The sequence below is a fragment of the Galendromus occidentalis genome, unplaced genomic scaffold, assembly GCF_000255335.2.
Source record: "Galendromus occidentalis unplaced genomic scaffold, Mocc_1.1 scf7180000076820, whole genome shotgun sequence".
Lineage (NCBI taxonomy): Eukaryota > Metazoa > Arthropoda > Arachnida > Mesostigmata > Phytoseiidae > Galendromus > Galendromus occidentalis.
The window spans coordinates 169,360-182,018 of NW_003804809.1; the positions used below are offsets into that span (position 1 = coordinate 169,360).

At 51.4% G+C, this 12,659-nt stretch overlaps 1 protein-coding gene across 1 annotated transcript; it reads left to right on the plus strand.

Annotated features, from left to right (window-relative positions):
* The first annotated feature begins 2,278 nt into the window (after window positions 1-2,278).
* Window positions 2,279-4,328, plus strand: LOC100901763 (uncharacterized). Its single transcript, XM_003740196.1, has 6 exons — window positions 2,279-2,285; window positions 2,506-2,919; window positions 3,216-3,350; window positions 3,499-3,741; window positions 3,865-4,003; window positions 4,125-4,328. Exons 1-5 carry the CDS (start codon window positions 2,279-2,281, stop codon window positions 3,963-3,965), a joined length of 900 nt encoding a protein of 299 aa, XP_003740244.1. The 3' UTR covers window positions 3,966-4,003; window positions 4,125-4,328.
* Window positions 4,329-12,659: the final 8,331 nt, after the last annotated feature.

Sequence of the window (12,659 nt, forward strand, 5' to 3'; positions counted from 1 at the left end):
TTCCATTCTGATAAAAGTCCTCTCTCGAGAGAAAGCTCCGGACTTGAACTACCTGTCGCCGACAGCGGAGGTCTTACCATGCACCCAAAGGAAGCAACTTTGAGGAAACTAAACAGAAAAGAGAGTTGAACTTACCGTCCCCTGCTTTATTTCCCGTGTCCTCAGAAAGGCGAAAAGTTTCCGACTCCTTGGCAGGCGGACGAACGGAGCAGAACATCAAGAACCAAGGTCACGTGACGCACCAGGGCGATGGTTCGAGCCATCTCCGAGCTGGAATCGAGCGAAGAAGCGCCGGGGGCATCTGATGGTTTTCCAAATACATAAAAGTGATTCAGGCCATTCCAAGGTGGTCCGGAGCGGAGGAGCATCGTCCCTGACTAGGGATGAGTTATAGATCCCACGAAAATCATCCGGGAGACCCGAAGCGAGCGCGGCATGAGCGCCGAAACTCAAAGGATAGAAATTCAAATCTCGGACGCCGAATAGGAAGGAAACAGCTCCCCTCTCCTCTCCGCGTCCCCCCAGCATTCGTAGACATCGGGTCTTCTCCGAAGTCCGGAGATGGCGCGAAGCGTCTCAGAAGGTTCACCACAGTTGATGGCTCAGAGTTGACTGGGACAATAAATGAGCTTCATTTGTATCACCTGCTCGCCTTTTATTGGTCGCAGAGCAAGTAATTCCGCCCCTCATCCGGAACATTTCGAGGGCGTCCATCTCTTTCATAAGCGAGATCTATAGCTCTCCGATTCTAGGATCATAACCATAAGGTGACAATTATTATGAGCTCCTGAATAGTCGTGGCGCGCATGAAAAGATCCTCTTATCACCTCGCTTCCCTGCCTGAAAACCGGGAAGATTTTGGCAAGACGGTACCTGCTTTCTGCAATGAATAATCTGCGAGGGACCCCGCGGAGGACGGCAGAGCGCGTAATGAGACCCGGGACTATTCATGTTCGCTCCGATGCCATTCTCCATGAACAATCGCCCGTCCTGAAAAACGAGCGGAGGATTCTTTGGCCACAGATAAGCTTAGCGGGGAGTTCATTGTTCGCGTATATCGGTACACATTCGAGGTCCCTGATTGTTTTTCGAGAAACGATGCCAACGAGTTCGGCAACGCCGCATAATTGGAATCGCTGATTGTGCTCCGTAAACTGGTTTGTGGACCAAAACTGTTGTTAAAGAGAATGTTGAACGCATGTGGCTTGAAAGCCCTCCACAGATAGCCGGCACTCCTCACTCAGCTGTTGGGAGTCTGCGGGGTGGCGGGGCGGCGGTTGTGGTGTTGGTGGTGGTAGTGGGTGCGCGGCGGCCGCGGGAAGCGTGGAGGCGGCACAAATGAAGCCAGATTTTTGTTTCGGACAACTTTGTGTTGTGGTGAGCAGCTGTCTGGACGAGGGGTTTGAACCGTGCTCGGTGCTACTACTACTCATGCTGCTGCTGCTGCCGCTGCTGATGATGAGGCCGCGGTGTGGAGGGATGTCGGAGTTCATTATGGTTGATTTAATTGCTGATCTCATCGGTGTTAGAGGGGAGCGGAGAAGTGCTGTTCCGAGGGAGGAAGCGGAGAAGCTCGAGTTTGGTGCAGTGAAGTTCACCCTCTCCCCATAGGGACCGTTCCGGGGGTTTCTGGGGAACGAGATTGATGCCAGTGAGGCTTTTCCTGCGAAATGGCCGAGTTGTTCATAATATTCGGAATCGGCCGAACCTTCAGGAAGCAGTTTTGAGTTCCGCCTACTGTCCGCGAGAACTTAGGGGGGAAGTGACTCCAAAGAATGATATACGTCAGACCTCTGGATCGAGTACCGAATTCACTCGACGAGCCACGCGGACCGTTTATTGGTCTAACCGGAGTCGAGTAGGGTCGGGGAGAAAGACGGCCTCTTAGGGCGTTCGTACAGCGACGGTCGCAGGCGGATCAGGGGGAAAATATTAATCAGTCTTTATGCGACCGAGACCTTCTTCCAAATTGCTACGGTCTCCATCTGCCGCTAGAGGCTCGCAAAGAGCGGGAAAAGGCCGACAACGATTCCGTTCCGGTCCTCGATGTTCGCTTGCCACCATTCGTGTCCCGGATCGCCCCGAATCGGCTCGAACCTCTCTTCGTGCTGCTTCTAATAATAATTAAGGCATCGGGTCACTGCCGCCGCCAGTGGCGAGGACGAGAAATAATAATACAACTAATAATAATCTATGAGGCTAATGAGGCCGCCATTAGATTTTAATGAAAACCTCCACGAAACCGGGCGCACTGCCAATAGAAGCAGAGCGGGGGAAAATGGCCGGTGAGGGCAGGGGTTTCCAAATTGAGGGCTCAGAAAATTTTGAGGGAGGGAGCGATTCAAGGATGGAGATTTAGAGAACTGGAGTTCGCGAAAGGCGAGGGGAGCCATTAAAAAGATCAGAGGAAAAGAGAAAAGTGATCTTCTGTCGAGGCGATTTGCTCTCCTCGGAAAACAAACCATTACCTCATTAATCGTCTCTTCTCTCCGGTTTACCTTGCAGAGTTCGCGGTTTCGGTGCTTCTCGTGATTTCGAGCACTTTCCTCACTGCTGACGGGGTTCGGATTTCGAGTCTCTCTGTGCCCGGATCAGTCGAGAACGGAACATCGGACTCAGTCGTGCTAGATTGCATCTACGAGTACAGCGACGAAGATCAACAGCTCGTCGTCAAATGGTTCTTCAATCAGGACACCAAGCCAATCTATCAGTGGATACCTGACTTGAACAAGCGCTCCTATTCGAAGTCCCGCTTCGAGGGTCACATAAACCGTCATTTCGAAATGACGAAGGACGCCTACACGAAATATCGGGCATTGAACATACTTCGGCCAACGACTGAGATGACGGGAACGTATTCGTGCTCGGTGACTTCACTGCAAGGTCAGGACTCCCGGTCCGCCGATATGGTCGTTTACGGTGAGTTGTCATCTACTTTTTGATTTTCGGGCATTAGCCATTCGGTTATTGATCAGAAGCGATGACAGCATCGAACCTTTGACGGAACGGTGCGCGGAAGGTCGACGAGGAGAAAACGATGGGCTCCATGGGACAGAAATATGCTAGATTCGAGGAATTTCAGTCCCTCCCCTTACCCGAAGACGAGTTCCCGAGTAGTTGAGGGGAGAATGTGCTCCATCTCTGTGTAGATGGGCTCGGAGAAATTTCCCAACTTTCTGTCAAGTGACCGTCGAGCCTCTTATCGATTCTTGCAGCCAAACCGCGTAAATTCGACCTCAGTTTCCGTCGTCCCGTGGATTCTGAAGAGACACAATTCAAGTGTCAAGTTGAGGGAATTTTCCCGGAGCCGCAAGTGCTCATGTACAGGGTGGAACAAACTCAAATCGCAGGTGAGATTTTCCCTTGTCCCGAGCGCATTGAGGGGGAAACGCAAATACGGGGCTCAGTAATCGGGAGTTGTACGGAGCCTCTCGGCTAAGCTCTTCGAATTATTTCTTATTCCTCCCGAGAGAAATCCAAGGGCGGATCAATTTTCAGGGAACGACTACCTGAACGTAGACAACATGACCCAACTAAATTATTCGGTACAACCGAACCCTGCTGGACCAGGTCAAGCTCAGCAGCGTCGGGCCACGAAGGATGGCTACACGACCGTTCTGACCACGTCGCTCTCGAATCAACATTTCAAAAGTCACGCGTCGGCGCGACATCTTTTCTTCTGTGTCTACACCATACCATCAACAGATATAAAGCAGACACGGGTTCTGGAGTTCTACCCAGGTGGGTCTTGGGAAAAGATGCAAGTCGCGTCTTTTCGGGTCAGCCCAGTTCGAAAATACTTCCGAGAGAAGGTCATGGACGGTGGAAAGTTCACTTACATGTGTTCTTCTTCCATCCACTCAGAGCGGTACATCTCTAACCATGCGGCTACCGAGCCCACGATAAGCATATCACTTCTCTTGATGTCTCTGACGAGTGTGTATTATCATCGGAGTCGCGCTTGAAGGGAAGAATAAGATGAGTTGTGAGGAGGAGACGCCATGTGAGTAAAACCAGACATGGAGCGGTCCGTACTCGATGACGGGCTGACACTCGCAATCGGAGTCGGGACGATTGAGACCTTCCGCTCGTCTGCATCCGTACATGGTTGCTCTTCATTCCAGGAGATCAACCGTAAAATGTTTTGTTCCTGGATTACTGCAGCACAGTCTCAAAGACTCAGCCCATACTATGAACAATCGGTTGGCTCTGCATGCGAGTCGGGGAACACATGAACAGGAGTCGTCGAAGCTTCCATACTGCAACATTCCCGATCGAGATGAGCAGATTCCCGGGTCGCCGACGTTGACCTCCAGAGTGAAGGAGGATTATGCATGCAATAGCGGTTTGCGCGACTTGTTGGAGCCGGTTGAAGTTGTCCCGTTCATCCTGGGAATCTGACTTTCTAGTCTACATGCTGCCGATTGGACTCGACGCTCTCGGATTCGGAATTGCCGTGGAAACATTCCAGAAACACCACCATGGGACCCTCCACAAACGATGAAAAACCGTTCCGAAAATTATTTCCGCAAAAACCGTGCAACTCTGATGCCACTACCGCGAAGAGACCACATTGAGATCGGAACTGTTTGCTGCACACATTGAGTGTATAGCTCCGCCGAGTGAGCTGCTTCGGATCATCATCGGCACACAGAAGCCCACACCCACACACAGAGTTAGAATGAGAGAGAGAGAGCCAGAGAGAGGAGAGAGAAAGTAAGGAAGGACGAAAGATCCCTGCCCCTATATCCTGTGATGAAATGAAGTAGTGGTCTGAGATTGCAAACCATTGTAATAAATATCCTACAAGCAATAGTTCTTTTATCGCTGGATCGTTTGCGTGTGTCTGGAGTCCGCTTTGAGCGGGAACTCGTTGTTTGACCATGTGGTTCACGTCGGCATCGTGGTTCTGTCTGAGCGAGAACCGGAGCTCCGAGAATCGCAAGGATTCCCTGTCACGCGTTTATCCGGCTGAATCTTCATGCAAGGGGGAACAATTTCTTTTCGGCAGGGCTTCGCTTCAAGTCTCGAATTGATTTCCTCAGTTCACGCCCCAAATCGATACCCGGATTCTTCACGAGTGGCATTTGACTTCGTTGCTGGGCCGAGGGGGGTAAGGCGAGAGATACGAGAGTGCGTTGGGTTGTTTCTGCAACACAGGACTCGATGTGAGGTGATTTATTTGAGATTACGGAAACACGTGTGAGCATTGAACTTTTGGGGAACTGTCCGCGAATGAGCGCGTAGTCGTAATGGACCAAGCGAACCAGCGGCTCCGAGAGCGTGAATTCTCAGGTTTGACGATGCCTCGGCGTCGAACACATGACCGAATCATTTGTATCGTTGTCAGAGCTCCTTCCCATTGCTCTCAGAACTATGTTCAATACATTTTCAATCATTCAACCCCAGACTTCGAATGGAATGGAATCAATGATGATACAAACGATGAGGGAATGTAGGGAATGCGGGAAGCTGTTCGAAAAGCTGGCCCATGGATCGATTCCCGAATAGAGTGAGCGAGATGTATGACAGCTGGCTGGATAGAATGATGCGTGACAACGAGTTACCACTCTATAGCATACGACTGATTTTGATGTGTATAAAATGTAAATATCTATTTTAGAATAAAGACCCGTTTGATTGAGACTTTTGAATGCTGGGTCTTTCTTCGACATTTCGATTTCCAGACTTCCATTGCCTCCAACTTGAGAGAGGCTCCCGGTGGGATCGTCCGCCTAGATCCTCATGCTGCAAAAAGACTCACGAAACCCGACGATCTATGGTTTCGAAAATCTTCGATATTCGTCGGAGAAATAGCACCGCACCTAGGTGTTTCGGCAAACAGGTCGGAGGAGAGGGAAATAGTATGGTTTGCGTGTCGGGCGTCTTGCCCGTGAAGAATATCCTGTTCCATAGACGTCGACTCAACCCGCGTCCTTGTTCATCCCTGCGGTGTAAACTGATCTATCTTCGTGAACGATGTAGGAAGAATCCCTCATTCCCTCATGCTTGCGAGCTGAATCGATTACAGATCCCCGGGAAGCGTTGTCAATCTTATTTTTTCCGTCCATTCTGTATTTTCCCGATCAGTCGAGTAATTCGAACTGCGATGTCCTGGGGCCCCGGTATGGAGCTCGGCTCATCCCGAGGCCCTCAGGATATAGATAGATCGAGTACACCAGATTTGAAATCCAAACGGGCGCTAGCGGTCGGAAATATATGTCTCGATGACACGAATCCGGATTCCGCAGTCAGAGGAGTTCCTCGAGAGCATAACTTGCCCCTCTGGTATACTTTCTCTGTCAGAGTGCCAAATCATTCCCCGACTACGGATCTCTCGCGAGCAAACGCCTCTTGCTCATTGTCTGGCGAACAGGACTCGGCCCTGTCCACTACCGAGGTGCTGGAAGACAGGGAGGCTCGAACCATCCTTCCCTCGGCGAAGGATTCCGGTCTGGCGCGAAGAGAGGAGAATATTTCCCCGGGAGCAATTTGGCGCTCGATATCCGTCATCCCGAGCGAGCGAAATCTTTTGCCAGAGCTCGTGCCGACGCCGAAGTTCGTCGAGGACGACGCCGACGTGGTCGCTGCTGCCGCCGATTCGGACGGAAGCATGATTTCAGCACGATGATGAGTTCGCTCGGATGACGAGGAAGGGAATTTCGAGTCGATTTTGAATCCTCCGGGAAGATTAACGCGAGGAAGCCATTAGAAAGTCATTGCGATGATTAGTCTTGCTTAAAGTTAATCTCGGAAGCTGGCTGAAGCCCGGCCGACCGCTTACCGGCTTACCCGCCAAATTAATGACTACGTTCCTATGACTTAACTGCGTATGAGGTATGCGTCACCACGTTCCACGAATGACATACGATATCACGATCTCACCCCATTCGAGCCGTATACGGGCCGCGCCGATGTCAGCCTCAGCGCACTTCCCCGTCTTGACGGGTTCCAGCCTCAAAAAGCGAAGCGACCTGTTCCCAGCTACAAGGAACCTGTTCTCAGTCCCAGCTAGGAGTAGCGAATACATATTCCAAGGAGCGTCTGGCAGACCCCGACAATTACTGTGATTGACTCGCTTTTTGACGGAGAGAACACCTCCTGAAATGAATAAGCTCTCTTCTCAAGTCGGGGAGTTTTCAGTCGGTTTTCGAGTCCGCCGCGAGACTCGTTTGATCTGACTCTGAACAAGTCGATTTCGAAAAGTCTTGCCCCGAGCAGCGTTACCTCGCGAGTTGATGTAGGTTTTCTCAGAAAGATCGTCGATCGAGGCATCGGGGAAAGCACTTAAACGCATTCGGCGAGGAAAACCCTCCCACTCCGCGAAACGGTTCCTGATAGCCTCGAGGGTTCGGAAGTCGCGGTTTTGTTTTGACTTCCGAATCGACGGAGCAGCCGCTCAGAATGGTAGCCGAAATCACATCCCAGTCAGACTTCTATTCGCCATCGAGGCATCGGATAAAGGTCTTCGGAGGGAAGACCTTTATTGTATGATCCTCCGGAACGGAAGATTGGTCGAGTCGAGTTGGGATGGAACAAGGAAAGCTCACGGGAGAGAATCATGATGAAAGGGAACTCAGGAGCCGAAGACCTCGAGTAGAGCCAGCCGGGGAATTTCGAAAGTGCTCGACAGCGAACTCAGCTGACCGGCAGAGGTTCGAACGCCTTTCTATGAGTTCAGAGCGGTTTGAACTCTCCCTATTCGGTTGGACGGGTAGCCGGGCGGAAAAGGGATCGGGAAAGGGCCGAGTCCATTGTGTACATGAGGCTTAGCGCAAAACTCCAAAACTTTAAGCTCTCTTTCGTAGGGTGTATACCATATGTGTGTGAGTCTGGGACGAGAAAGGAACAGTACAGAGAAAGCGGGAGAGCAAGCGACATGAGCGGAACAGGGTGTGAGTTCCCGCCTCGTCTCTCCCTCTCTCCTTCTCAAACATACGCGCACGTATATATTATATATACTGCTTTATCCTTCGTAAACAAACTATAGCCACTTCTCCGAACAGAGCGGCTCGTGAATCTGCCTCCGGGTCGCTCGCATATCGCAAAGCCGATTACATTCGAGGTGGGCTTTCGAGTGCCCGCTCCGGCCGACCGCTGTTCGACCGAGTTGCCAACTCACCAACAGGAGCGAGCCGGCCGACTCTTAGACCCGGTCGTTTTGTCCACGAATTACCGGATCCTCCCGACGAGAGGTTCCTACCCAGAACTCGGACTTCCCTGCGGAAGGGGTCTCTTTCGTGGAACCCCTGAACGACTAGCCTTCCCTTCCTCCGGAATTCCTCCCCGACGGACTCGGCGACGACCACGCGAAAAGTATTCATTTATTCTCGTGGAGTGGAATTTCTCTCACCTTCCGGACAGAAATAGTTGGACGGCGAAACGATTCTGCGCGTCGGAAGCGCAGTGGCTCCGCATCTTGCACGTTACGTGCCTGGACTCGTACCCGTCGTTCTGACGTGCGAGAGCATCAAGACTCGGCGAGCAGGTATTCTCCTTCGCCCGCTCCTCGACGACCACTCCTGATGCTCTTCCGTCCGGAGTTTCTCACTTGTCCCCCTTCTCCAGGCTGGTTCGTTGCTCTATTAAGAGTGACAATGAAATATGAAGCTGCAGGAGCAGGTGCCGCCAGGCTCTGAAACGGTTCTTTGTGGGAGCTTCGTACAGGAACTCGCGCAGAGAGAGAGAGAATCGAATGAGAGTGCCACAGAGAGGAACAAGAGTTCCTGGGTGGCGGCTGTCATAAGGAATTTGCGTAGGTGAGGCGCGCAGTGTATGCATCTCAAGAATGAATTTGCGCGCACGTCGGCGTCGCTGGCAGTCAACACAGAGAGTTTTGAAACACCGTCGACTCCGTTGTGGAGGGGCAGGACGGCGGTAAGATGTAGTACGTCTCGGATATCGGACTCAGAGCTCTTCTCATCGTCAGTCAGGGGCGGTAAGCCGCAGAACATTTTAACATGTTGGGCGTTTATTGGAGAATTCATAAGGGCTCAAAATTTCGTGCCTGCGGTACGGCTAACCCGTGTTACAGTCGCACGGAAAAGAATACGTCCAATCGGTATGGCATGTGGTCTCGATGGATTTTTGGGGGGGGGGGATTCGGAAGCTATTCTAGATTATCTCAATACAGTATCATCTTCATATCGACGTTGCTTACGTTCGTGAAGTGTTTCTTAAGGAGTGTCTTCAAATAATCTCTGCGCGTAACATAAGGATTGTCAATATATATCCTGATCTTCTCTGGGAGTCGGTTGTACAGTCGGGTCAGGTTTGGGAATGGGCTCCTCCGATTTCTGCATTTTAACATATCTGTCGTACTCAGGAGACCTGCCTCTCTGAAACGTGTCTGATGCCCATGAGTTGGTTTCGGTAGGCGACTTATGAATGTTATAACTGGTAAACTAGGCTGTAGGCGTATAGTCTTCTGAAGTCTAGGATTCCATACTGTACAAACAGAGGGGCCGAGTGGGCGTTCCACGGAGCGTTGGCTATGGCTCTGATAGCTCTCTTCTGCAGCTTGATGATTCCTGCGATGTGATTCTCTGATGTCCCTCCGTAGATGGTGATCATGTATCGTATGTGGGAGTCTATCAGCGCGTAGTACACGGATCGCTTGAGAGGGGGGGAGCATACATATCTCAGTCTCGACAGGACCGCCACTCCTGATTGTATTTTGCTCGAGATTCTCACTATGTGCGTCTTGAAATTTAATTTAGAGTCGATTAGGAGCCCTAAGAATTTGTGCGATGGTACAGACTCCACTTATTCGCAATGGCAATCGCTCAATATCGATTGAGTGATATATGTGCGATAGGACTTGTTCCTCGAAGTCGGAACCGCCGTTACCACCTGGAAGCGAAATGGTCTTTAGTTTGGAACAGGTCCGGACAGCGAGCCACGTTCTACTATGCCTTCCGGTTATGAGGGTAGCTTTCGCGAAAGCCGTATATTCAGCGCGGCTCCACTCTCGATACCGCAGGACACACGTCTCGTGAGCGACAGGAGCACCGACCATAGCCCCAACGGGAAACGGACCTCTGAAAGGTCCTCGGGAGTAATTGATTCCCGTACCGACGAGGATCCCTCCCGTGGGAATCAGCCGGTTTTCGATGTCGTGTTCGACAGCTCCGGAACCGTCAGAACTAACTACCTAGTCCAGAATTATCCAGCTCCGAAAAATCGAGTCTGTCTAGATCCAGCTGGGAACGGGAGCTTTTTCCCCAGATTATAGAGGAGCATCGCGACAGTACCTGCATGCAGAAGACCATCTTTGAGAAACGGAGAACCTACCAGAGAGAGTAAGTGTGACACAGCCTCGAAAACACTTCCAATGAGGACACGAAGGAATTCACTAGAAATGGACTCCAGGTCTGTGCGCACTTGGGGGATGAATCAGGATAGCGGGGCGTGACCCAGGCCTATCCTGAGCGAACTCGAACTAGGGGTTTTGACCCTGAGTTCCGAGAAACTGATGCTGGGAACCGAGCGTGATCGGTCCCAGTCAACGTTGAGATCGCGACTGGCGCATGACGTCACTGCCTCGGCCACTGACAGCTACGCTGACAGCCACCTGACAGAGACCGCCGCGCCCTCCGTGGCCAGATAACTGTTCGGAGAGGGGTTCGCTGATTGAGATTATTGAACTTAGGAAATAATGAATGATATACAGAATAATGAATACGGAATATATACATGAGCGAAGGGGGCAGAAACCCCTTGGATTAACCGTATGATAAGATTACCCTTGGTGATTACCCGGTCTCTCTCTGTGAGTGTGTGTTGAAGGCTGTATTGTAGTGTGACTTGTGTTGTCGGGGTAGTTAATATATGATGGTGACGCAACGGACCTGGTCCTGTTCGTGACAGTAAGCATCCTTTATTGAGAAGCTCACAATCTACGCATGCCGAGAGGAAAATACACGAACCTTTGAGGTTTTTTATGAAATCTTTTTCCATCATCGACTTCGGTTGCTTCTTCACAACACGATTGTGTTGGTCTACGTTCACCATTCCGTTCAGCGTTTTCGTGGAGCAACGAGAAAAAAGTGACCGATCGTTTCCAAAACGCCCGCAACAGGTGAAGTTGGCCGAAATCGTCCTCGCTGGGGACGGAAGTTTGTCAGTCAGGGCGAGAGCTGTTGATTGGTGGGTTATTTCATATAGTTCCATCGAGCCGTTACAAAGTTAGGGCCGGAACGAGGGGAGGGAAAAAAAGTCCCGACTAAAAATGACCACCCTGTACACAGGATCGAATTCGTCGGGAGAGACGTGCAATCAGCGTCAAATTTTATTCGAAATTCACCAGAGTCTCAATGCTCATCTCATTTACCAGAGCGGACTCTAGTTCACGCGTTCCACTGAGCTCTCACAGTCCGGTGACAGCGGCAACGACTCACGACAGCGTGAGCTAACGATTTTGGAGGAGCGAACCTAGCACTATGTTCTCATTACATCAACATGGGCAATGGACTGGGCTCGACTCGTACGAATGGCAAAACGAGGGGGAGGGGAGCAGGGAAACAAGAAAGAGCGAGGGCGCCATGCTAGTATTTAGCGGAGCGACCGAAGAGGAAAGACATAGGACTACAGCCAGTGTCCGAGTCGAGCTTGTGCTGGACTGTGAGCTTGAGTAAGCCAGGGGATGAAGGAAAAAAAACGGGCAATGTTGCCACTCATTTGTCCTCCTCAACGGCGGCGGCGGCGGCGGCTGCCTCAGGAACAACAATAAGCACCGGAGCAGCCTCTTCCTTCGGTTCCATTCACCGGACTGCGTCGTTGGTCGTTCTGAGATCTTCGCGTCTGGCTTCCTCTCTCCGGTACTGGGTGTGGTTGATTCGTTCGCAAGCACCTGGCGTCGACCGACCGGACCCGCCGCCGACTTGGTGGACTGCCGACCAAGCGCAGTTTATCATTCGGCATTACAGCTGCACCTGCAGGACTCTTTCGTCCGCAGCTCCTCGAAAGTAAGCGAAGCCACTCTCGAAGCCGTTCTGGCCGCCTCGGAGTCGCGATAGCTCCTATGGCTTGCGAGTTTTCCGCCTTTCATTCTGAACATTCTCACGGCTTGGTTGCCCCTTCAGCCAAGAATTCTCCGAGTGAAGGTCCCGCACTGTTCATTCTCGACCCTTACCGATTTGCGTTCTGAACCTATTCCGCACGGATACGAATTAATTTCATGGATTGATCCACCGGGAGTATCTACCCGCGTTTCTCCAGACGACCCGCCCCGCCGGCGCAGAACGGAGTCCACCATCCCACTCCGCCACCGATCCTGTCTTCTCCCCGCGCTCTCTTGCGTTCCCTCCTAGAGCTCCGTCGTTTTCAGGCGTTCGCTCGTTGAAGTCCCTTGTTTAGGAATGCGATGCCCAGGGAAAAACGACGTGTTGGCACACAATTCAAATTCATTGTTATTGTTTCGAGGAGCTGGATGTTCGTTCGTTCCTTTGCTCGCAGCTGGATGCTCAGCTAAGAACTAATTTGAGTTTGAATTTCAAAACTCACTGTTCCTTTCATTTCGTGAAAACAAAGGAAGAGGGAGAAAAAGAAACAGCATGCGGGGGAGCAGGTGTTGCCTGGACTCGCTGCAACGAATCTGAGTCCGGCTCTCCGCCCGCTATCGGTAACAACAAAGAGAGGAACAAATCGAAATTCATACC

Coding starts and splice junctions, on each gene's coding strand:
- LOC100901763 (XM_003740196.1), top strand. Junction 2,920..3,215: donor CGCCGATATGGTCGTTTACG/GTGAGTTGTCAT, acceptor CGATTCTTGCAG/CCAAACCGCGTAAATTCGAC. Junction 3,351..3,498: donor GGAACAAACTCAAATCGCAG/GTGAGATTTTCC, acceptor ATCAATTTTCAG/GGAACGACTACCTGAACGTA.